Source organism: Esox lucius, chromosome 2, assembly GCF_011004845.1.
Source record: "Esox lucius isolate fEsoLuc1 chromosome 2, fEsoLuc1.pri, whole genome shotgun sequence".
NCBI lineage: Eukaryota > Metazoa > Chordata > Actinopteri > Esociformes > Esocidae > Esox > Esox lucius.
The window spans coordinates 34,248,299-34,273,654 of NC_047570.1; the positions used below are offsets into that span (position 1 = coordinate 34,248,299).

At 44.4% G+C, this 25,356-nt stretch overlaps 2 protein-coding genes across 6 annotated transcripts in view; one reads left to right on the plus strand and one right to left on the minus strand.

The window, feature by feature from the left end:
* homer2 (homer scaffold protein 2) overlaps positions 1–17,733 on the minus strand; it is a 46,232-nt gene extending 28,499 nt beyond the window's left edge. The window contains exons 1-2 of one of the 4 annotated variants that reach the window (XM_020056181.3): positions 17,650–17,733; positions 1,747–1,909 (exon numbers count right to left, since the gene is read on the minus strand). In XM_020056181.3, the coding sequence (XP_019911740.1) occupies positions 1,747–1,909; positions 17,650–17,651 (165 nt within the window). In that variant the 5' untranslated portion in view covers positions 17,652–17,733. Of the gene's footprint in view, positions 1–1,746; positions 1,910–14,297; positions 14,395–16,935; positions 17,404–17,649 lie in introns of those variants that run through there. The other 3 variants (XM_020056175.3, XM_020056171.2, XM_013137625.3) reach the window with 3 other exon arrangements.
* On the plus strand, positions 17,652–22,315 carry ramac (RNA guanine-7 methyltransferase activating subunit). 2 transcript variants are annotated; one of them, XM_010898009.5, is made up of 3 exons: positions 17,652–18,070; positions 20,553–20,717; positions 21,822–22,315. In XM_010898009.5, exons 2-3 carry the CDS (start codon positions 20,554–20,556, stop codon positions 22,057–22,059), a joined length of 402 nt encoding a protein of 133 aa, XP_010896311.2. In that variant the 5' UTR covers positions 17,652–18,070; position 20,553; the 3' UTR covers positions 22,060–22,315. The 2 variants fall into 2 exon arrangements, with proteins under 2 accessions (XP_010896311.2, XP_010896310.2); XM_010898008.5 differs by having other exon boundaries at positions 17,658–18,070; positions 20,515–20,717.
* The last annotated feature ends 3,041 nt before the right edge of the window (positions 22,316–25,356 follow it).

Genomic DNA, 25,356 nt, shown 5'->3' on the forward strand with positions numbered 1-25,356 from the left:
GCACTAAAGCACACTGAACCCCCGCGGCCCTCTCAGTGCCAGAGAAGGAACAGCCAGTCAGCCAGCCAGCCAGTCAGTCCGTTAGTCGGTCAGCTGGCCAGCCAGACAGCGGGATTAGAGCAGGCAGACTTCCAGAACTAGCGAGGGAGTGCAGAGCGCACGTCGAGGCCCCGCTCAACGGGACGGGAGAAACCGTATGTCTGTGGAGAGACTAGAATGGCCTGTGGAAGCACAGAGGACCCGGGGACCCGGTTAACAGTCTGTAGAAGCCGTTAAGTGCCGACTCCGATAGCTCTGTGTGCCAAACGACAGCCCAACCCATCCCCTAGCTCAGGCCACAGATGGTGGAATAATGAAATTAAAAAGCGATCTCGCTGTCTGGCTTTAAAAGAAAATCTCATAACTACTATTCGTTTTGACCAGAATACTGTATGTAAAAACCGCTAGGCACTGGGCTAGCATTCATGTGATTACATTCATTCTGTTGTTCAGAAGGCCTTGGTGAGTTCCACAGGCTACAACGCGTCAAGCACCAAATCACTCCCTATTTGCTTTAAAGTGCACCAAGCTCCTCAAAAGTAGGGCACAATGGAGAAAATAGGGTGTCATTCAACCATAACTGAGGAAGACCTGTCAGGGGATCCTGACAAGAAATCTGACATTAACCACAAACGATGTCTGTTCTTTCTAAGAAACATTAGCATCCATTTAAGAGTATTGGTCATCCCAGGAGAGTTCAGTTCTTTCCATCCGCAGTTCTACTGATTACATGAGGGAGAGGAAATAGGTTTGTGTCTACCCTGTGTGTCTGGTTTGTCCAAAAGACACAGATCTGACAGCCAACACAGTCACATACACACCACTAAAGACTCTAATCTCCATGGAGACCGTTTTCAGTGGCAACAAGGGAGACGGACAGACGCTTTATATACACGCACACACGCAAATACGCACGCAGCGCTATAGTGTTGTGTGGTGGATCTCTGCTTTATCTTCGTGGTGTTTCTGAGAGGCAGTAGGAGCAAACTTTGCACTGATCTTAATTTAGAAGCTGTAGGCAGGGCCAGGGTTGGGGGGTGGGGGGGGCTGACAGAAGCACTGTACGTCACAGAGACAGATGGAGAGACAGACAGAAACAGAGGGAGAGACACTTGGTCTGGGCCTGGGTCAGTCGCTTGAGGGCAGGCCGGCAGAGTCAGTGCCCTCAACACTGCTAGATATACATGATCTGGACAAAACACACTGAGGGTAAGTAGATCAACTGTAAATCAATATTTCAGGGCGTACTCATGTTCATATCCCATTGTCGTGTGTAATACCCATCAACATATAGTGTGTATCCTGTCCCATTATGCTGTCTGCCAGTAGCAGCACCTTTAATCCAACTCAAACTCCAGGAGGCGCCCTTTGTTGGTTGGTTCACCTGGTAGTCCGCCCCCATCGCCCCAGACCTCTCACTGACGTCCCACTGGATCACACAGGCGTCACAGCAGACTGAGGAACACCGGTTTCTGCCCACCCATGTCCTCCCCAGACACACTCTGCTTGGTTTGGTTTCGCACGGACGCACAGCCCCAGTTGCACAGGGATATCATTTGGTTGGACAGGATGGAGACAACCGTACAGTCCTGTTCCCCGTCAAAGGCAAGTCTGCGCCCACACCCACTCACCCACTCACCCACTCACCCACTTACCCACCCACTCACCCACTCACCCACCCACTCACCCACTCACCCACCCACTCACCCCTACCTTGGAGCCATCCACGCTGATGATGCGGTAGCTGTTGCGCGTCGAGTCGTAGAAGTACGACACGGTGACCGCCTGCTTGCTGGCCGGGACCCAGTTCTTCTTGGTGGTCGGGTCGATCTGGAAGACATGGGCCCGTGTGGTGAAGATCGGCTGTTCCCTGGAGCAGAAGAGGAAGCGATGAGCTTAGGAGATGGAGACCGGGGGGGTGGGGGGGCTTTTGCAATTGCAGGATTGAGGGTTCGAAACCCGGGAACAACTGTCCATAAACTGTTCGGACAAGTGATTGAAATTACTTTGGGTATAAGCATCTGCTAAATGGGAAATATAAGAGATGACATAAATATTATGAATATTATTATAATACAACATTTAGACTAACAAGCCGACATAACCCCCATAACAATATCCATGGCCATTCTATTCATGCCTAGTTATTGTGTAAATACTTAAAGTAACAGTAATCAAAACACACTTGAGCTGATTACTAAGAGAGAGTTCCTGTTGCTGCCTTCTGCTGTTGCATCATGGGCTCATCCCGTGACCGTCCCCCTGGGATGCCAGATCCATGAGTATTCCACCCAGGCGGGAGCAGGTGTTAATGTAACTGGCCCCACCAGGCAACCCAGCCATTATAGCACCTCATCAGATCAGTGGCTCTCGCAAATGGAAGAAAAAAAATAAATAAAAAAACACCCAAGCAGCATGCTGGGCTGCATACTAGGTCTATCAAGTTACAGAGTGCACCGCACGGACACGCACAAACGTACGCGCGCACACACCCCACAACCAACAGGCGATCAAAGGGGGTCCTGCTGGTCAGCGGTCATAAAACACGGTTATAATGATCCAGTTAACAACTCGGTGTTCACAAATCAACTGCGTTATATTCGGACAGTCAACTGTTCAGACTAACATCAGACCACTGGCGCCTAAACAAAACATTTTTAAACACTTCTCGATCACTGGTAAAGCAGGTATTATATAGTAAATATATGGCCTAGATGGGATTATAACGTTGAATGTTAAAGCCACGCTTACTGATCGGGACTACAAAGACGCATTAACTAGGCAAGCAACACCAAAACGCGCCCTATTCCGAATATAGTGCTCTGGTTTTGTAGCACTAAATAGGAAAGTGGCTGCCATTTGGGAAGCATTTCTGTTCTCTATAATTCAGGCACCATTAGAGAGACATTCATTTAAAAAGTACCCTTAAACCCATCTCTGAAACATTCCTTCCTGGAATACAGACACTGTCATCAGTGATGTAGGTACAAGCAAGTTAATGCTAATTCAGACGACATTCACTTTTTTTTTACGAGATGGACATCATTAGACAAGGGACTTTGGGGCAAAGGTTGGATCCACCAAGCCTCAGGGAGCCGTCATTGGACATCAATGTTATAAAGGACAAAATAGCTGAAACAGGTGAGTTATTTCCTAACAGTCAGATATAAAGACCATCGGGTTTCCTCCTGCCTGCCAGAATCCACTCTCCCTCTCAAGATTAAACAGACAGCCTGACAGACTCATTTCTTTCTCCCATATCCTCAGTGGGACTGTCCTAGTCAATACACCACCTTCCATCCTAACAGTTACCACACCATGTCCTGTAATACACCACCTTCCATCCTAACAGTTACCACACCATGTCCTGTAATACACCACCTTCCATCCTAACAGTTACCACACCATGTCCTGTAATACACCACCTTCCATCCTAACAGTTACCACACCATGTCCTGTAATACACCACCTTCCATCCTAACAGTTACCACACCATGTCCTGTAATACACCACCTTACATCCTAACAGTTACCACACCATGTCCTGTAATACACCAACTTCCATTTTACCAGTAACCACATTTAATACAATACAAAAATGTATGCAAACTAGGAAAACATGTTTACATTCTAGTCATTTAGCGAATTCTCTTATCCAGAGTGACTCACAGTAAGTGCAAGCATTTTAAAAACAAACCAAGAAATCCCAACAGTATGCATGAAATACAGGACCGTGCTACACTGATAAATGTAACAGACACCCTGTAAAAAAAGGCAGCTACTTTCATTACGGATGGACGGACGGACGGACGGACGGACCCGCGCACGCGCGCACGCGCGCACGCGCACACACACACACACACACACACACACACCTTTCCTTGACGACTACCCAGGAGTCCTCCAATCTGTACCAAGCATCTCGTGGCATCTGTGGCAACATCTGCTATTACACGTGTGCAACCAATAACACATTGAACTTCGAACTCTGAAATTTCATGGGAAGTACCATTAGGACGAAAAGCATGTAGCATCTGAGCAATGGGGACGATACACATATGATCAGTTTAACCCACGTCTGCATCTGTAATCTGTTCACGGTGGTTCCTGGATGGCGTGCCGTTTGTCTGACTCATTATTCGACTAAAATGACAAACATAAATATAATAACTATTGAATACAATAAGATGGAGGCTCATGGGTGGCGCAGCTCCTTCAAACACCACGTGACAGTGCGGAGGGCTACGCCACAGTCTTGATTGTGCCACGAGCTGGCGTGTGGCTTGGGAGTCCTGAGGGGTGTTGAACGTTGGCCAACATCACCTGCGCGATTACCGTGACTCGCCACAACCCAGCGACACCGTTAGGCGCCTGCGACCTAACAACGGAAATTGTTACCCGAGTGAGCATAACCTCACCGACACGGCTAACTTCCTGATTGGACGAGCATGGGAAACCAAGACATTTGGGTTGGTGCGACATGTCTCGGAGGACACATGGAGATCTTCAACTCTCCCCGGCCCCTTGGTAATAAGTGCGAAGGAACACGTTTGTAACCATTCAGTGAAATCAGGAAGTAGCCTAACAGTGTTACACATTCTTCTCTTTATGATGTGTACAGTAGTGAGTTCATAGAAAGATGTTTTATCCCAAAAATAACAGCTGACTCCGTGGAATTCCCTTCCAGCAGTTTGGGGCATTCTAGGTGTTTGTCTCCGCTCCTAATAGTATTGTGTGTGTTTGTGTTTTTGCACACAGATTTCCAAGTCAGTTTGTGTTTCTGTAGCTCACAGCAGAGGTCTGTGTGTGTGTGTGTCCAGAAGGGCTGCACAGTGAAAACACTTTTCGGTAAGATGAAAGAGATGTCTCGTAAAACATTTATGATCTGGTCTGACAAATCGCTGCACCTCCTCTACACACACACACACACACACACACACACAGTGTCAACAGCACTGCCCGTTTTGATAATAATAGGAGTTGAGAGTTTGGAGGATTAATGCATTCAGAAAATCTCTCCTTGCCTTTCATCTCTACAACCTCTCGTTCTGCTCCCAGATCAGGTACTACAGAGCGTTTAAGGTGACTACAAAGTGCAGTCAAACCACTTGAAGGGCACTAGGACCGGCAGACAGAAAGATGGATGGGGAGACGGACAGACAAAGACGGGCAGACACATGGGCAGAGAGAAAGACAGGCAGACAGAAAGATGGGCGGGGAGACAGACCAGCAGACAGATGGGCAGGGGATAAGAAAGGCAGACAGAAAGACGGGCAGGCAGAAAGACGGGCAGAAGGCAGCATTGGGCCATTCGGCTAATAATCTCATCAGGATTTAGGTCCTCAAAGAAATGAACGCCTTTCTAATAAATTCACTGTCTCCATAATCCTAATCTGACATCTGATCACGTTGACATAATACCTTTCATGTAGATCACTGTTGTGTCATTTTTCTAAAATGCTAAGTGCGCGCACGCACACACCCTTTTACATCAACTCTGTCTGGAACCAGTTTTAGGAGACAGACAGGACATGTAGAGAGAGCAGCAAACATGGAGCTTGAGGGGAATTACAGTATAATAACATATTTCAACACAACCACAGACAATAAATCAACCACAGACCAAAAGTCAACCACAGGCCATCAGTAAAGCACAGACCACACGTCAACCACAGACCATCCATCCATAACAGACCATCAGTCATCCACAGACCATCAGTAAAGCACAGACCACACGTCAACCACAGACCATCAGTCATCCACAGACCATCAGTAAAGCACAGACCACACGTCAACCACAGACCATCCATCCATAACAGACCATCAGTCATCCACAGACCATCAGTAAAGCACAGACCACACGTCAACCACAGACCATCAGTCATCCACAGACCATCAGTAAAGCACAGACCACACGTCAACCACAGACCATCCATCCATAACAGACCATCAGTCATCCACAGACCATCAGTAAAGCACAGACCACACGTCAACCACAGACCATCCATCCATAACAGACCATCAGTCATCCACAGACCATCAGTAAAGCACAGACCACACGTCAACCACAGACCATCAGTCATCCACAGACCATCAGTAAAGCACAGACCACACGTCAACCACAGACCATCCATCCACAACAGACCATCAGTCATCCACAGACCATCAGAAATCCACAGACCACCAGTCAGTCGGGCAAATAGAGAGTACAAGGAGTTCAGAGGACATTCTGAAGACTAAGGGTTTTCTGAAAGCTCTCTTCTGTGCTCCCCACGCTCTCTGTCTCTGTCTCCCTCACTCACTCATCTGTTCTCTCTTTTTCTTTTTCTGTCTCCCCCACTTTCTCCTCTCCCAGTCTCTCCTCCCCTTTTCACCTCCCATCTGCTGGTCTGTATTTAAATAATTTACAGGTGAGTGGGTGATGATGAGCTATCCTCCAGAGGATCAGGACTGAATCACTCTGACCACACCGTCTGTCCGTCTGTTTCTGTCCACACTGTCCATTTCTGTCTGTCCGTCTGTTTCTGTCCACACTGTCTGTCTGTGTCTGTCTATCCACACCGTCTGTCTGTAGTCAGGGAGGAGAGAGATCCAGTCAACATCTTATTTGACAATAACTCTCTGATTTGAATGCACTCACTACTAAACTGTGGGGTTGTTTCACCTGGCACCCTTAAAATGTATTCACTTACTGGAAGTCCCTCTGGATAAGAGCCTTTTCTAAAATGTGAAATCTAAGTCACATAAAAAAAACTGAAACCGAAAGGGTGTAGCTTGGCAGGAAATAAAGCCAATATTAAAAGTATAATTTAAAAGCAAAGCAGTTATAATTTGTCTGTCTGGTATATCTAAATATTTGTCCCTGGTCTTATATTTGACAATGTTGCTTTCACTGTCCCTTTAACATTCTTTCTGTAACTTTATACACCATAAAATTACCTCTAATATGTATCACATTTCAATATGCTACTTTCAAATAGGGCCTACGTGGGTAGGATGTAATTTTAGGTCATTCTGAAAAGGTCCAAAGTAATTTGATAATATCAAACTCACATACTCGATTCTCACACAATCAGTGCTCTTTTTCACATATGATTCGGCTATTCCAGCCGTGAAATAATCAGATTACAGGATTTGGAAGAATTTAATTTCACTTGTGCTACAGTTCAGTGAAGCCATCTGTTCTATGTTGGATTCATAGTCAAAGCAGTACTGCAGATGTTGAAATGAGCAAGATCCAAGACGCTTACTCTCATACAGTCATAAATAAGCTGTCCATGGGCGCTGGGTTTGTTTTAGGCCCTCACTGCATGGAAGCCCCCACAGCCAAAACAGAGGTGAAGTTGTGCATCCTGGTTTAACACTCATAGATGTTGTGAAAAGAGACCCACTACCTTGTTTTTAGCCAGTATTCTATGAGCAGAAAATAAAACTTCCCCATAGAGAAAGGACTGCCATATTGTAGTGAACAAGGATGAATGAATTAAACCAAATTAGCATTATTAATGTTTATCAATTTCTCAAATGCATAATTTATGTTATCTTATAAACTAGGTAGTTTGAAGCCTTTGTGCCGATTGGCTGAATGTCATGGTATATTTAAGTCTCATATACCATGGCTGCTAGCCAATCAGCATTCAGTATTCAAACCACCTGGTTTATACAACCCCATTTCCAAAACAGTTAAGACAGTATATAATGCAAATAAAAACAGAATGCATTGATGTGGAAATCATTTATCACTAAATGTAATTGAAAACGGTACAATGAAACATATCAAATGTTGAAACTGAGAAATCTTATTGTTTTTTGGAAAAATACATGGCCATTTTGAACTTGATTAGCCGCAACATTTTTCTAAAAAGTTGGGATGAGCATGTTTGTGTCACCTCTTTTAGTTATACTCTGTAAGCATCTGGGAGGAAACCAACTGTTGTAGTTATGAAAATGAAATGTATTCTTGATATAGGATTTCAGCTGCTCAACAGTTCGGGATCACCTTTGTCATATTTTTCATTTCATAATGTGCCAATAGTTTTCAATGGGTGACATATCTGGATTGCAAACAGGCCAGTTTAGCACCCGGACTCTTTTACTATGGAGCCATGCTGTTGTAATACATGCAGAATGTGGTTTGGTATTGTCTTGCTGAAATTAGCAAGGCCTTCCCTGAAAAAGACATTGTCTGGATGGCAGCATATGTTGCTCCAAAACCTGAATATACTGTTCAGCATTAATGGTGACTTCACAGATGTGCAAGTCACCCATGCCATGTGCACTAATGCACCCCCATACCATCACAGTTGTTGGCTTTTGAATTGTGTGCTGATAACAAGCTGGATGGTCCCTCTCCTCTTTAGTCTGGAGGACATGGGCGCCCATGATTCCCACAAATAATCTCAAATTTCGGTTAATCAGACAACACGACAGTTTTGCACTTCGCATCAGTTCATCTTACATGAGCTCAGGCCCAGAGAAGGCGGCATGGGTTCTGGATCTTGTTTATACATGGTTTCTTCTTTGCATGGTAGTGTTTTAATTAACTTGCATTTGTGGATACAGCGATGTACTGTGCTCACAGACAATGGCTTTTGGAAGGGTTCCTGAGCCCATGCAGCGATTTCCACTACAGAATATTTCTCTGGTTATCCAGACAAATTAATAAATAAACTTCAATTAGTGCTGCACACGGCTGCTAGAATCCTAACTAGAATAAAATAATTTGAACATATTACTCCTGTCCTGGCGTCCTTACATTGGCTGCCTGTTAGGGTTAGGGCTGATTTTAAGGTTTTACTCTTAACCTCTAAATCAATACATGGACTTGCTCCTACTTACCTTGCTGAAATGATCCAGCCATACATACCTACACGTAACCTTAGATCGCAAGATGCAGGCCTTTTAATTGAACCTAGAATTTCTAAACAAACAGTTGGCGGCAGGGCCTTTTCTCATAGAGCTCCACTCCTGTGGAATGATCTGCCAATTAAGGTTAGAAATGCAAACTCAGTGCAAACTTTCAAGTGTCTACTAAAAACTTCTCTACAGCACGGTTTATAATTAGATGTAGCCTGGCCCGGGGGCGTGAAGGTGACCAGTAGGCTTGATACTGTCCACCCTTGCTGTCTTGCCAGGTGGGCTCTCGTCGCCACTGGGATGCCCTCCCTCCAATGCCTTTCGGGGAAGAGTCACTGGCTTGTTGTTGTCTCTCTGTTGCGCACTTGTGCAATTGGGCTGTACGCGGCTAGCAATACTCGGCCCTCATTCAGGGGGGTTGCGGTTGGTGGGTGTCCCTTTGGTTGATGCCTGGCAATGTGGTTGGATTGATTTCCTGCCTTTTGGGCCCTGTCCGGGGCCTCCCCCAGGTAGTGCCACAGTGTCACCGGACCCCCCCGTCTCAGTTCCAAGGTGTTACGCTGCTATATTATTGTGCTGGGGGATATGAGGGATGTACTACTAACTTTTCTCAGTCTCCTCCAGTTTTACATTTTAGGAGGAGATGCAGATTACCTGGTTTGGGGGGCCCGTTGCTGTCCCTGTCCTTGTCCACCTGGTCATACTTCTGACCTAGTCGAAAATCAAATAGACTCTGGATTTAGCCCAGAGAAATGTATTTATTATTCCAATTGGACTCTTAATATCTCACCCGGCACAGCCAGAAGAGGACTGGTCACCCCTCTGAGCCTGGGTTCTCTCTAGGTTTCTTCCTAAAATACGACCTTCTTAGGGAGTTTTTCCTAGCCACTGAAATTCAACACTAATGTTGTTTGCTCCTTGGGGTTTAAGGCCGGGTGTCTCTGTAAAGCACTTTGTGACAACTGCTGTTGTAAAAAGGGCTTTATAAATACATTTGATTGATTTGATTGAGAATCGTTTCTGTATTTAATGCAGTGCCGCCTGAGGGCCCGAAGATCACGGCCATCCAATACTGGTTTTCGGCCTTGTCCCCTTGTATACAGATATTTCTCTGGATTCTCTGAATCTTTTAATGATATAATGTACCTTAGATTATGAGATCCCCAAACTCTTTGCAATTTTATGTAGAAAAACATTATTCTTAAATTGTTGCACTGTTTGCCTGCACAGTCTTTCACAGAGTGGTGAACCGCTCCCCGTTAGGCAACATTTCTCAACCCTTGAATTATATTTTCTCCCAAATTAAGTTTGTTTGTAGGCACTGACATTGAAGCCGAAACGAAACGTTTATTATAATTATCATGCTGTTGTGTACGTGGGACAAAATCTTGGTGCCACTCGGTAAATTGAAGCAGACGACTTCGGTAGCAGTTGCAGTGTTAACTCAAAATAACATTGAAAAACCATCAAGTATTTGAACAAAATTAGTCCAGTTAGTAAGTAATCTACAAAAATACCTACAGCAGCCGCAAGAAATACTATTACGGATGTACGATGCGTGCTCGTTCACGTGTAGCGCATCTCATTCACCTTTTTTTGGAGCTGAAAATCACCTAAATTGGCGATTTGGATATTGCACGCAATAACGCAATTTCGATTTTGATTCGATAAATCATGCAGCCCTCAGTGGGCATATATTTTTCAGTAATAACATTTCTCAGTTTCAACATTTGATATGTGATATTGTCTTTGTACTATTTTCTACTGAATATAGAGTTTAAATTATTTGCACATCATTACATTCTGTTAAAAATTTACATTTTACGCAGCGTCCCAACTTTTATTGGTCAAGACTCTACCCGAAAATGGCCTTTGCAAAACGCATAATAAAAAAATAGATGTTGTTAGGTGGAACTTTCGAGAGTTACTCGCTAGCGTGAAGAGCCAATGGAGTGGGTGGCTTAGAAAGTGCTGCTGGCTATACCCTCTATTTTCCCCTATTAATTGACACTATATGGATTCTATACACCCTAGTGTGTAACTCTCGAATGCCATGTTCCACCTTACGATGTCCAGTTTTTTTTTTAAGGCCTTCGCCACACAGCTGAGCCTACCGCAGGAACAAGCCTGTTGGTGAACTGTGCGCTAGCGCGGTATGCTAACCTCTGTAGGCCATTGGGTTATTAGAGAAGCAGGCAAGTTATGCATGACATCTTTCTCTCATTTTCTTCCCGAGCCTTGTTAAAGTCTTAGTTGACTCACCACTCTCTCCCCCTCCACCGTTTTTTACCTAATAGGCAAATTCCCTCCATGCAGAGCGTAGGGAGATCAGTCAAGACAGAGCCCACAGCACTTATGTGATGAACTAGCAGGGGATCCAACTGCTTAGAGAGCCAGACAGTTTCAGGATGTCATGTTTAGTCGAATTAGGCTCTGCAATAAGTATTAGTCCATCAGTTAGAGAGCATAGGGGTTTGGTCTGGGTCTTTTTGCACTAGGAAGGTCTCAAAGTGTATACAAAAAGATATGACAAGCTTAGATATGGGGAAACATTTCTCAATTAAGTAATATTTGTCTTGGTCAGGCAATCTCCTGTACTGACTATTGTTACGGTAGGTCAGTAGGGTTAAGTAGTCCAGGCTCTGATTTGTTTGGTTTGTGTTGAAGTGTTAGGTAGCAAGTACACAAACACGCACTAGAGACAGTCAGCTGTACTAATGTGACTTACATTACAATGCAGAACTCTAGACCATTCGGAATGATTCTAGAACTATTCCAGTTTTGTTCCCTAAAAGTCACCATCAGATTAAACAGCCGATTTAGCGAAACACCTCAGGATGTATCTGCAGGTGAAAGGTGCCCCATTCAATTGTGAATGATTTGCTGTTGCTCCATTTAATCAGTGAGTTTAAAGGGAAGCTTGACCCATTTGTGACACAGTACAAAACCTCAACAAATATCCACACTGAAGTCAAAAAAACAACACTGGTCTGAGGTGACAGGTGGCATAGAACATTCCGAAAATACCATAAGATGGATCTATGGAATGTTATCATATCTTCCAACAACGCCCTCACCGAAACACAGGTCTGTCCTGTTCAATGGTATCACAGGTTTTTCTGTTTGGTTTATATGCAGGCCTTGTCAAGGCAACAGACACAATACATAATGTCCACTTCTTTGAACAGTACCCTGGTCAAGTTCCACTGGTCCTACCTCAAGACACCATCACAGATTGTGTTTATTTTCTAGGATTTTGATATTGTTCTGTTCAGCTAGCTTAGAAAGAAATTAATAAATACAATTGTGTTTGTTTTATTTGTTCGATCAGGTTCACTTAATCCATTATTTTGACTTTTGAAATGCATGCAGATATACAGAAAAAGTTGTGTTCTTTAACCTTCTCCACACTGGACACCAGTGTCATTAATGTCAGTATTTCTCTCTGTAGTGGCCGAACTACGCACACCCAAACAAACAAAAAATATATTTTTTAAGTTTGTGTTCACAGTTACCCTTTATTTATCCAGGCCTCAGTCTGAAGGCTAGCTACAGGTTGGGCGACCTACAGGCCAGAGCACCTCGATAAACACAGATATGGCATCCCAATGCCGTATCTGCATTGGGATGTGTTCAAAGCTTTAATGATAGTCGCCGATATAGTGCAAAGCACACTCACACGTTCTCTCCCAATCTGCACCTCTAACCCGCCCATTTGTTTTCTGTCTGTCCTGATGAACCCAGTGGAACCAGCTTCTGCATGTGTAGCCACTCTAAAGGCTCATTAAACAAAGAGCCATTTTATCCCAAACCTCCCGAAATAGAGAAAGACAACAGAGATCTGGGTCATCACATGCATTTCTTTAGAACCTTACTCTGACATAAACGCACACACACGCACGCACGTTTTGGAACACAACAGAGTAATGATCAACACTTCACTTTGAGTTGCGCCAAAGAGGACTGTACGAACTATATTACCATCCAAGAGCACAACAACTCCCCATTTTATCACATGGAGTGTTTTGGAACACACTCCCTTTCTGGAATTTTCCATTTGTGGACGCTTAAAACAGAGCAAGTGCTTGAATATGAGATCAGGTAAGGGGTATTCTGGGTCTACATCGTCACACCTGTGAAATCTCTCTTTTATCTCAGGAGGGTAGGTCTGTTACTGTCATCTGAGCGAACAGTGTCTCAGGCGTTTGTGTGCCGTTTCACCATGTGTGTGCGCTCTGGGGAGGGGTTAAGGCCACCACCTGTGTGTTAATCCACAAGACTGCTCCATTTCACTAATTATGTCATTCAGTGACTGCGTAACTGAGTCAAACATCACGTCATTCCCTGCACAGCGCACATTTCGCTGAACTAAAATACTGGCATAGAAATGTATGTACCGGACAAACAGGACTTCCCCGTCACCTGGGATAAGGGAAGCTTCACAAGCACTAAACATTACATTTGCTGTCTGTTCTATGGTTCCCGTCTTGCTGCAGTCCCTGGTGAGTTGAATTAGCTACAGATCACAGGGTTCATGTGGTGGTGATTGGATGTTGTTTACTTCCTGCATTGATTGTGCTCACTGATTAAATACATATGTATAGAAGCAGAGAGACAGAGAGAGAGTGAGAGAGGGGAGAAAAGTGAAAAGAAAAGAGTAAAAGAGAGAGGGGGGGGGGCTCCATGGTAACACCAAGCCATGCCAGATGGCCCAAACCCCTGAACCATCTGGTGAGGAGTGCTCCATCCAATCCTCCATCAGCCTGTCTTTTCCCTTTCATTTAGTATCCGTCCCTAAGTCCTTCTCAACGCCCTAACACTTCTGCCTGGTTTCACTCACGCACATTAAGCCCAACTCCTTCTCGAGTGTGACTCAACCAGACGCTAACACGCTGGCCTCACCTCGCTTGCACGCAATCGCGCTGAAAAGAAATCTAACGGTGCTTTCTGGGTTGCCGTCTTCTCGCACCTCGTTCCTCCTAGCACGCTTCCAGACGCGGTCATGGAAAAGCAGACAATCTGAGCCAAGGCTATGGGGACAGTCACGCCGTCACAGAGCCTACGCAGTACCCATAAGCCCTTTAAATGTCCTGGCTGTGTCCGTCTGACTAGGCCCAGGAGATTAGCCTCTAGCTAACGCTGTGTTCATCGGGTCACAGCCCAGTGAGCTGGCTAACCCTATATCAGATACCCAGCATTCTCAGTGACGGCTTACTTTAAATAGAGATCTTCCTCTGTCTGGTGATTTCTCTCTGTCCCGCACAAATCTGTGTGTGTGTGTGTGTGTGTCTCTCTAGTAATCTCCCTCTGTGTGTACATCAATCTCTCGCTTAACTCTCCGTGTCGTGTCCGTGTCATGACACCCGTCGCGTGAAGCTCATTTGATAATAATACGCTGCTTACCAAGCCAGGGTTGTGGGGTCGATTCCATTGGGGTGCCAGATTGGGTGAGAAAAACTATGAAGGTTCATTGAATCGTGTGCTGCAAGTTGCTCTAGATAGAAGCAGCTGCTTCATGACTGAAATTGAAAATGAAATTTGTCCATGCCCTGTTGGTGTCTCGAATACCAGACCAATAGTGAGTGGGGTTTGATTCCGGGGACACAACGCCCTCACACTCCACGAAGCTTCAGCCGCAGCCTGAACTCCACGACAACCAATGTGACTGTGGCATGTGAGTACGCAACAGGATTCCTACTGTCAATAAAATGATCTACTGTCTGTCTGTACACCACATTGCAAAGCAAGAAAAAACAGTGTGACATAGAATTACCCTCACACTATAATGTCACCACAGGGGTCAATGTCGGATATTTTTTTAATCATTAACTGGATTGTGATGAGGTCCGTGTGTGTGTGTGTGTGTTTGTGATCAATGACCTGCAGAGGGAGAGAGAAAATGTGAGTGTGAGAGAGACAGACATGGGTCCATGGTTAATCTATAACTATAGCCTACAGGCGAGAACCATGGCCAGAATCAAACACATCTAAATATCAATATGTCCCCTCATCAAAGTCATCTGATTAATATCACCTCCGTAAATAATCAATTGTGTAATTTAATTGAGATTCATGACATCAATGCTGTGATTTGTTCATAGTTCACACACACACACACACACACACACGATTTAAAAGGAACAATGTACAGTTTAACTTCTGTATTACTGAGCAGGCAGGCCTGACAGGATTATACTGTATACTGACTGGCTGAAATAGAAAAGCTACAGATTTCACATTTAAAAAGGTACATTTTACAAGCTATTGATTTTCACTATGGACATCACCATCATGCTCAAGTCTATTGTATTACTCTGACTGCTGATCTCTTCACAGGAATCGTTTAATAAAACATTCCTGGACTTGACAAACTATGAATTCTCCTAAGAACAGCTGAATTAAGACTATGGTGATACAGTGTGATGAATGAGAGGGAAGAAAGCATTTGAGAGAGAAAGAAGAAAAAAAAAATCACGGTAAAAGTCTGTCATTCCTCTAGGTCTTCGGCATCAACTGGTCATAAGGTTTCAGTGACCACTCAGCTGCATTGCACAAAACTACACTACAAACAGATCCCACAACCTGTTTCTAAGATAACCCATCTCAAACAAGAGCCGGGTTTGGTTGGTTTCAGTTCAAACCTTGGGCTAAGCAGGACCCAAATGTTTGTTGGGTGTTTGTTTGCTGACGCCTGCGGGGTACCACCTGGAGGAGGATAGGGCTAGTGAAAGCTCTGACAGATACCGCAGCCCTGGTTCCTCCAGCCCAGACTGGTTAGGTGAGATGGCACTGGCTGTGCCTCCGGAGTGACTCAGATTCGCTAGACCGGTTCCTTACACATACCAAGACAATCCTCATACCAGCTCTCTGGAAGGAAACATGCCAACAACATTCCTGTACTTTCATGGCTTACAGAAATACAATAACTCGCCCGGTCTTCTCACCTGCACCAGTTCAATACAATGAACTAACCCATAAACACACCCTTAATGAGTAATGACAGCCTCACAAAGATTGTGACATGAAGGCGTTGGAGTCAGAGGCCTTGAAAACAGGCAGCTGTTTGTAGAGAGGTAAAGGTCACAATAACAATATGACGGGTATCAGATCAAAAAGTCTTATAGCTTTATCGTGAAGCGCCCAAACAACCTTGGTGCTTTATAGTGGTTCTATTTACCTTATCACATCTATTTAAGAAGCATATCCCCGTTTCCCCGTGGTCATCACATCACACAACCCACCCTTTTTGTTTGCTTTGCGGCTGCTTGTTCATGCGTGGGCACAGTTGATTCTGGCTCCTCGATTTTCCCACAGCAGAACAAGAGCGGAGGCTGGACGGATTGACTGGGAAGAGTGCACCTGACTAGCTGAGCCGGCGGCGTGAAGGGGTCATTCCTTACGCAGTCCTGCCTGGAGGATCCCACCCGAAACACGTCTCTTACTGACATGAAGTAAAAACAGATCAACTACGGCTGAAAATAACACCAGACATCAAGTGCCAATGCACGTTCGTCCAAGAGGAACTGTCCAATATAGACCTCTATGTCACCTTTCTAAAGCTGCTGTACAGTAGTGTCGAAATTTATTGTGAGGCGAGTGTACACCTGTTCATAAAGTTAATATCTTCCAAGTGCAACGTTCGTCACTAGCCAATTTGAAGCATGACAATTTCAAACGAAGTGATACTACTTGGCTTTTGGCTATTTAGGAGTCAGGGGGATCGGTTTTGTACCTATGAAATGCGCGCAGATAACGCAGAGACAGGTTTAGACTGAGGCATTCTCCAAGATAACGCCGCGCGTGAGCCGTGCGCCTCGGCAGCGCGAGGGAACACCACGCACGCTTGTCATGCGACCAGGTTTTTAAACCGAGCACTGTTATCCAAAAATATTAAACATATGTTATGTCTGACTCTTATCGAAAAGCATACGCATAAAAAACAACAAAACACACGTAAGCTGTCATTGTAAATATCCAGAAAGCAGGTCTCATAACATAATATGCGCTCTAGAGGTGCTTATGCCTTCTCTAGGCTACTTACCCCATCGCCGCGGAGTTCTGGGACCCTTCAATTATATATTTAAAAAAACGTCAGGAGAAGCAAACTTATTGTAAGAAAAAAATGTTATTTTATAAAAACAATGTTATTTGAATAGATCCAGTCTTGACATTAGCTGCTGGAGAAGACCATTCCCGGGCCTTGTCTGCGAGCAAGTAAAGCGATCCGAGAGAGACGGGAAATATGACCTGTACTCTCTCACCCTCATGAACTGAGCCGCCTTTCGTCCTCCGGCTAGTGAAGCTTTCACTGTGATGACCGCAGAAACACCTCATGCCATTTCAGAAACCCAACTTGTTTCATCAGACGAGGAATCAGCCTATAGGCGCGTTCCGTGTTTTTTTTTTCCGCATCCGCGCTTTAAATAAATAAGTTGGGTTTTTCACTGCTGCGCTGGAGTTGCGTTTCCTAGTCTCTGCGCTCTCGCTCTTTCTCCGATGGGGTTTGAGTTTCACGAGAGGCAAGCTGAAAGCAGCAGTAGCGACACTATGCGGCTTCCACCTGCTCTCAATCATTATACCTCCCACACACAGATCTCCTTACATTCTAATCTAACAGAATTATAAAAATAAAAATAAATCACATTAACACCCTATTTTATTTATTTATGCGGCCTAAACATAATACATGACAAGATCACGCAAAATAGACTATAGCCTACAAAAGCCTGCACTGCTGGAGGCCTAGGCTACTCACATTTTGTAGGGATATGGAGACGCTGGATATCGGCTGTAGATTTAGGTCTTCGGTTGGACCACAACCTCCACTCATACACCCCACGCCTAATATACAATAACCAGGTGGTGGCAGGTGGTTAATTTGATTCTCGTGTACAACCATATGGGTTCCATGTGGATTTGTTTAATATTATTTTACCTACTACTGATTATAATTATTCACACATAACTTATATGTAGGACGGCATTTTGTTGATTTGTTGTTAGCAGTTGTAAAAATAGAAAGTGTTCAACCAGCTAGTTGGTCTATTTCAGAAATTATGCACGCGCGAGACGCGGAACCAAACACCTGAATAATGTTCATCGGGGAATATTTCTGGTGTTGCACTGTTGTCGGTCGTACATGCCCAAGTTGTCTTCTGAATAAATACAATTAACTGGTAATTATTTTTCTATCACTTTATTCCGTTTTTTTTGTAGCCATACTCAGATACAGCTACATAACATGTTCTTTAGAAAAGCCCGACCAAACTTTGTTTACTGAATAACATTTCCAAGCTAGTTTTAGCATTATAGGGTATAGTTAGCATGATGTGAGCCCTTTCATTAAATACAGAAGCTAGCTAAATCGCCTATTGACGTTAGTATATGTGTATATATACACTTGGTAAGGGGTTGTGTTAAGAACCCTCACGCTTCGTTTGAGAGGTAACACGCATCGCTCTCGTAAACTTAACGAACCCCTTACCATGTTGTTGGTTGTTCATTTCTGTGTTCGTACAAGGCTGTTTCAGTACATGTTAGCGACCGTTTGAGAATTTACTGGGGTGGAGAGGGTTAGACAACTTTTTTTATTTTGCTGCTTTGGTTTAAAAAAAGTTAGTTAGTTACTGAGCGACCTTTATTACCAGTTTCGTAATTTTGTGAAATGGTATCGTGAATCAAATTTATCCTTATATCAAACTCGTTACTTGTGGTGTATGTTTCGCAAGTTGAGTGTGTGGTTACTACGTTTTTAAATTGCTTTTGGTGCGAATGCTAAAACCTAAGAGCCCAATTCACTTTCTAAGATAGCGAAGGGGGGGGGGCGGACTGGTTTTTCATGCAAGCACAGGGTGGGAAGCGAAGGAATGGGTTGGAGATGTAATCTATGAATACGTTCATTGACCAACCTGTTCTCGTCTCATCTTCTGGTTATTCAATCTGGCCTTGTTATGGAAATCCCCGTGATGCTTGCTGTGAGCTGACCAGTTAAAGCTTTTTGGGTGTCCTACTCGAATGTCTTCCTTGTTAAATCAATGAACGCCATGACCTCAATAGCAATAGTTTTTCGTAAGTATCCATTCCTAATGGTGAACAGGGCAATGAATGAACTCCCTATTTATCAGAAGATACTGTCCTTCCAGCGATAAGCCATGAATACGAAAACAATTCATTTACCAATGGTTTCATTCTGCCAATTTTTTTGTTCTACTTTCTAAATCATGTCAAAGATTTTGAAAATGAAGCGTAAAACGAGGCATAACAACTAAGAAAAATTGCGAGTAGTTTTACCGAGTTTGACACACCTGTAGTATTCCACTTAAAATTCTGAGATTAGTCTAAAAAAAAGGAAGCTCCTTCTCAATTCGTTATTTTCAGATTTTCTCTGCAGTTTCTCTAGTGCTCATCACCCTCACAGTTGTCAAGCAAAACACTCAGTAAAATTTGAGAGCAAAGACACCACGTTTTTACTGCATTTCCGTCCCCTTTGATCACTTTGTGTAAAGCTTTACTCTGGGCATTTTATTTATTTTTGGTTTTGCGAGTTAAGCTTTTTTGCATAACTATCTTCAGATATATTCTGTGCATATGTAAGCGTACCAAAGAAGTCGTATCTAAAACACATAAATAAAAGAAAATTCAGGGGATCCTATCATTGTTTTGGCAAATGTGCTTTAGTGGTGTATTGCTGAACTGTATTTTGTGTGGAGGCTAGTTTAAACATACTCCTTTACCGGTGAAAACTGGAGAAAATATATAGGGATGTTGACAACAATGCTTATCACCGTTCACCGCGACTATTGGTTGTGAATCAATCAATCAAATTTATTTATAAAGCCCTTTTTACAACAGCAGCTCACAAAGTGCTTATACAGAGACACCCGGACTTATACCCCAAGGAGCAAACAGTACTGTTGAATTTCAGTGGCTAGGAAAAACACCCTAAGAAGGCCTACTTTTAGGAAGAAACCTAGAGAGGACCCAGGCTCAGAGGGGTGACCAGTCCTCTTCTGGCTGTGCCGGGTGAGATATTAAGAGTCCAATTGGAATAATTAATTAATGCATGTGGGCTAAATCCAGAGTTTAGACTAGGTCAGAAGTATGACCAAATAGACAAGGACAGGGACAGCAACGGGCCCCCCAAACCAGGTACTCCACAGGTGTGGACCAGGACCTCATGTCCTCCTAAAGTTTAAAACAGGAGGAGACTGGGACCAAGGCCCATTTGTTCGCTACAATAGTATACATTTGTAATGAACGTATAGCAGCGTAAGACCTTGGAACTGAGACGGGGGGTCCGGCGACACTGTGGCCCTACCCGGTGGAGGCCCCGGACAGGGCCCAACAGGCAGGAAATCAATCCACCCACATTGCCAGGCATCAACCAAAGCACAAGTGTGAAGCACAAAGTGTCTGACAATTATTTGAGTGTCAGGATTATTCAGTGCACCCGTTGTTCTCAATTAAACAAACAACATTAACGTAAATCTCACTTTTTTGGTAAAATTTCATTTCGGGCATTACGTTTTTAAGTTCCATTTTAGTTCCCAGTTTCATTTTCATCTATCAAATTGTATTCCTTTTCAGTTTGTATTTTGTTTGCTTTCCTGTGTACATTTAGTTCACCATTATAACCTTGCTGAGCGTGATCCACTGTAGGATGGCAGACGGTCCTGAAACGCCACCGAACTATGAGGAGCAGTTCGCCCATCGGTTTTCTCTCCAGGACCCGGAGTACCAGCAGTATGTGAGTCGCCCCGCCAACCCCCCACCATTGGTGGAGGACTGGAGAGGACGCGGAGGCGGACACAACCGGGGCGGCAGGTAAATGACCAGCACAGGTGACATGTTCTGCTGCGCTGTGTGGCGGTTTGTAACGGACAAATGGGCCTTGTAACAGTTTTTCAGGTGCGATGGCGCTTGTTTTTGGTGAATGTGGCCAGTTTGGTGAGATCAGTCTTGGTGCGTGATCAAGTGCAAAGTCAGCACTGCAAAACATTTCTTAAAAAAGAAAATGTAATTATTTCACAGATATTTGCCTGAAATAAGTGAAATTATCTGCCATTGGAGCAAGATATATTACACTAAGATTTCTGGAAACAAGCACGAATATTTAGGCATCTAAAAATGTCAGGCCTGTCCAGGATTCATGAATCGAGCAAGTCTTATTCTTATAACAAGGTTATTAATCTTAATCTATGTCTTACTAAAACACTGTTCATCTTTGAAGCACTCTCTTAAGCAAACAGAGCTTGTGTCACTGCAAAACAAGATATTCAAGGCGTAATTTCTAAAACGAAGCGGTATAAACTAATACAACCATAGCTTGTTAAGAAAAAATTACCTTATTTTAAGGATGGTTACATTTTTACCTGAAAACAAGATAAATATACATGATGAGACATATATTTATTTGCAGTGAAGAGTTGTGAAGCACCTCTCTCACACTGTTGTCTGTTGCTGCACCTAAATCCCACCAGTCAAGTAACCGAAAGTTTGCTAGGTATAAGGCCATGTGCAATGTCTGTTATTCTGTCCTTGAGCAAGGCAGTTAACCCTTATTGCTCCCAGTTCTTTAAAGTAAATGAGATAAATTACCTGGTCAAATTAGGGTGTTCCATCCTTTGCCAAATCAAACATTTCCATTTTATTTTTTATATCGGTTTGTTAGCTGAAATTTGCTTAGTCATGACTTTCACTGTATATTGGTCTGATGGCATCTAGAGGTGTTATTCTGGCACAGATGGTAACCGTATTATAATGTACGACAAAAAGACCAGTGAGACCATTTCACATCAAAGCCTTTCTGCAGCATACTTCCGTTAGCAGCTGGTGTGATGATGCTACGTTCTCCAGGTTTCACGGAATGGAGATCCTGTTCATTGGATTGATCGTGTGTCTCTTTCTGTTTCTGTCTGGGCCCCGCAGATACCAGGACCGCGGCGGATACCGGGACCGGGGCAGGGGTTGGGGTGGGGATAGGGGTGGGGGCAGGGACCGGAGCTGGGGACGGGACCGAGACGGGGACCGAGACAGGAGCTGGGGACGGGACCGAGGTGGGCAGCAGTGGCCAGACAGGGACAGGGGTTATGGTCAGGGACGGGGTGGTCATCAGTCTGGAGGAAACTCCTGCCACCAGAGGCCATCTAATTACGACCGCTACTGACCTCCCCTTGACTGTGGTACTGACCACATACACTGTGCACGTACACACACACACACACACACACACACTTGCGCACTGTGGCCATATCAGGTCAGTCATATCTGTGACATTGTATTGATCACTGATGACGTGCTCTATTTCCGCACGGAGCGTGATTACAACCGTCTGATTATATCAGCCAGCAGTGTGGACACGGAAACAGACATAAGCAGTGTCCCAGATAGCACCCTATGACCTATAACCCCCCCCCCCCCCCCCCCCCCCCCAGTTTTGATTTAGGATTTGCTTTTGTTTGTTTCCTGACTGGTACATTCAGCAGGTCTGGATGTTGTAAACGTTTTTTTTGTGAAATGAAATCGTTATGGGACATTATTGAAACCATGTGTAAACAGTGCATAGTCTATTTTCTTACAAACTGTGTCAAAGAGCTGTTTTTTCTTTACATACACTGAGTGGAACACACGTCACTTGAAACTGTAACTAAATATTTTTTCCTCATAAAAACACCTGTATCAAAATGTTCTTTGTCTCGCTTGTTTTCATTTCCTTCACCGACTTGAAATTATATGGGGTTTAAAAGCTTCCTCAACACGCGCCAGTCCAGGGTTGTATTCATTGGTCAGACACTGGTGGAAAGCATTTAGCAACAAATACGACAGCGAAATGGAACAAGGTTCCCTCCCCCGTTTGGTTCCAATTCGCTACAACCAGGGAGGAGTGTATTTGAAACCCTTTGAATGTGCTTACTATTTCAGGAAGTAGAAGACTGCAGCCATCCCATAATGTTTAAAAATATCAGCAGTGAACGGCCATCTTGTTTTTCTCGCCAGTTTCTGACCGTTTATTTGCGTGTTCTGTCTTCCAGACGTTGGTGGGTTTGCCAGCTGACTGAATTCCCATAAGATGCTTTTTTTTGTTTTGATATCTTTCTTTCTGAGAGGCGTGCCCAATGAAAGACGTGCCTTTGTGAAATTTTGAGACATCACACAAATACAAAATACCTCCTGAGTTTTTTTCACATTAGTTGTGTGTGTGTGTGTATATTTTTGAATGAGACCTTTTGTGGCGTCGTTGAAGTCACCCGTGTCTCCTGAAGTGTGAGGGCTTTACTGATCTCCTGTCCGACCTCTGGACGTCATCCGCTGGGTTTTGTTCGGGGAGGGCATGACTACCGGGGATCCTCTAAAGACGTTGCCACGGGGACGCTGTGGCCTGGGATTTACCGCACGGCTGCGACTGGATCAGTGTGAGCCAACATGGCCGGTGGTGGTGGTCCACTCTAATTAAAACAGCACTGGAACAGAAAGCCTTGGGCGGTGGGAGTCATCCCGCTCCGTCTGCTTGTTGCATTAGAGGCCGGCTGCTGCCCTACAGCCGCCCGTTCACTTCCTGTTACGTAACCATAGCGACGGTTGGTTCTGCAGTGTTGTGTGTCTTCATCCACCAGGGATGTGTACGGCCACATCTTCGATTGCTGTAAATCCCTGACCCCCAAAAACGCGTTGCAACTGGAGAGTCAGAGTTGATATTGTTCATGTACTCATGTCTTTTCAAGTGTGTGTATATGGTATAATGATGCGCCAAGAAAATACATTTAAGTAGCTTAGTAGACATTTAAACAGGGGAGACTTAAGCAATTCCGGGTTAGGTGTCGTCCACAAGGACAGAAAGGGATTTATCTGCCTGGCTGGTTCAGGGGATTTGGTCTACTAGCATCACCAGATGCTCTAACCCTGAGGCTTCGTGAGGTCACAATATCTACCGTAATGTCTGACTGCATCCACATCTTGAGGACTGGGTGTCTGACACCTATGGGGAAGGGGGGGGGGGTGAGCCGCAGAAGGGGGGAGACAGGTTAGTGTCTCGGTATTTAAGCTGTGGAAGGGCGGAAAGGGCTGTGTGTTGTGGTGAGATGCAGAGACACATGAACACCCCCCCCCCCCCAGGAAGTCAAGTGGTGGGGGTGGGGGAGGGGCTGGTCGGGATGGGGGAGGCGGGAGGGAGGGATACAGGGAACTCAGTTGGTACATGGCACTTTTACCGCCAGGGTTGTGAGTTTGAATCCCACAGGGGGGCGAGGATGAGAGAAACATAAAACATGTACGCTCTCACCACTGTTAAGTCGCTCCGGATAAAAGCATCTGCTAAGTCAATTCATTGTGGATGTGAAAACGGATGCTGGAGCACAGCGAGAAGGGCTTCAGATTAGACTAACTTCACTTCAGGCCCGGCAACAGCATCCTCAGAGAGGATAGCGTGCGTGCGTGTGTGTGTGTGCGTGCGCGTGTGCGCGTGTTGTAGTGAGGCAGGGGCTTCTTTTCCTGGGGTCCAAACAGAACATGAGACCAAAGAGTAACGGGGTGAAAGCTACAGACAAAGAGAGGAAAGATAAAGGGGGAAAAAAGAGGAATAGATTCAGAGAGAGAGAGACTGAAACAAGGAGAGAGAGAACTAGGGAGAGAGAGAGCTAGGGAGACAGAAACAATGAGAGGAAGAGAGAGGCTGTTATAATGTTGGTCAGCCTATTGCACTGTGTTCGGCTGGGTAATCCCCTATAGCCCCACCTTGGGCCCTTCCTGTCAGGACACATCTATTATTAAGTCCTCACATAGTGCAATGCTGGGTACACAATCATGTACACCAAGACAGAGCCTTGCTCAGGACTCTCAGGAGGGGCTGCTTTATTCTTAATGTGGGAGTTGTGAGATGTTGATGATGTCCTTAGAGGTACAGGTTTATGAGGTATTTAAAAAGTATTGAGGAAATATTTCCCGTAAAAGGAAGTGCACGGAGGCGGTCAAAAGACTTTTCGCAGTGCTTTGTCGGTCTCTTAAGGCCTTATTTGCAGTTCACTACTCAGCTTTAGTACTTGAGTATACACTACCGTTCAAAAGTTTGGGGTGACTTACACATTTCCTTGTTTTCCATGACAACATACATGAAATTAGTTTGAATAGGAAATATAGACAGTGACAAGAATAGAAATAATGTTTTTGAATTGAAATAATAATTGTGTCCTTAAAATTCTGCCCTTGTCAAATAATTCTCCATTTGCCGCAATTACAACTTCACAGACCTTTGGCATTCTAGTTGTCAATTTGTTGAGGTAATCTGAAGAGATTTCATGCAATGCTTGCTTAAGCACTGTGCACTAGTTTGGAGCTGTGCTTTGGGTCATTGTCCTGTTATAGGAGGAAATTGGCTCCAATCAAACGCCACAGGGAATGGCATGGCTAGGCAAAATGGAGTGATAGTCTTCCTTCTTCAAGATCCCTTTTACCCTGTACAAATCTCCCA

What these genes read in the sequence shown, in the direction of transcription:
- ramac (XM_010898009.5), top strand. Translation starts at nt 20,554, where the DNA reads ATGGCAGACGGTCCTGAAACGCCACCGAACTATGAGGAGCAGTTCGCC. An exon ending in GGACACAACCGGGGCGGCAG is followed by an intron (nt 20,718 to 21,821) that starts GTAAATGACCAG and finishes TGGGCCCCGCAG; the next exon opens with ATACCAGGACCGCGGCGGAT.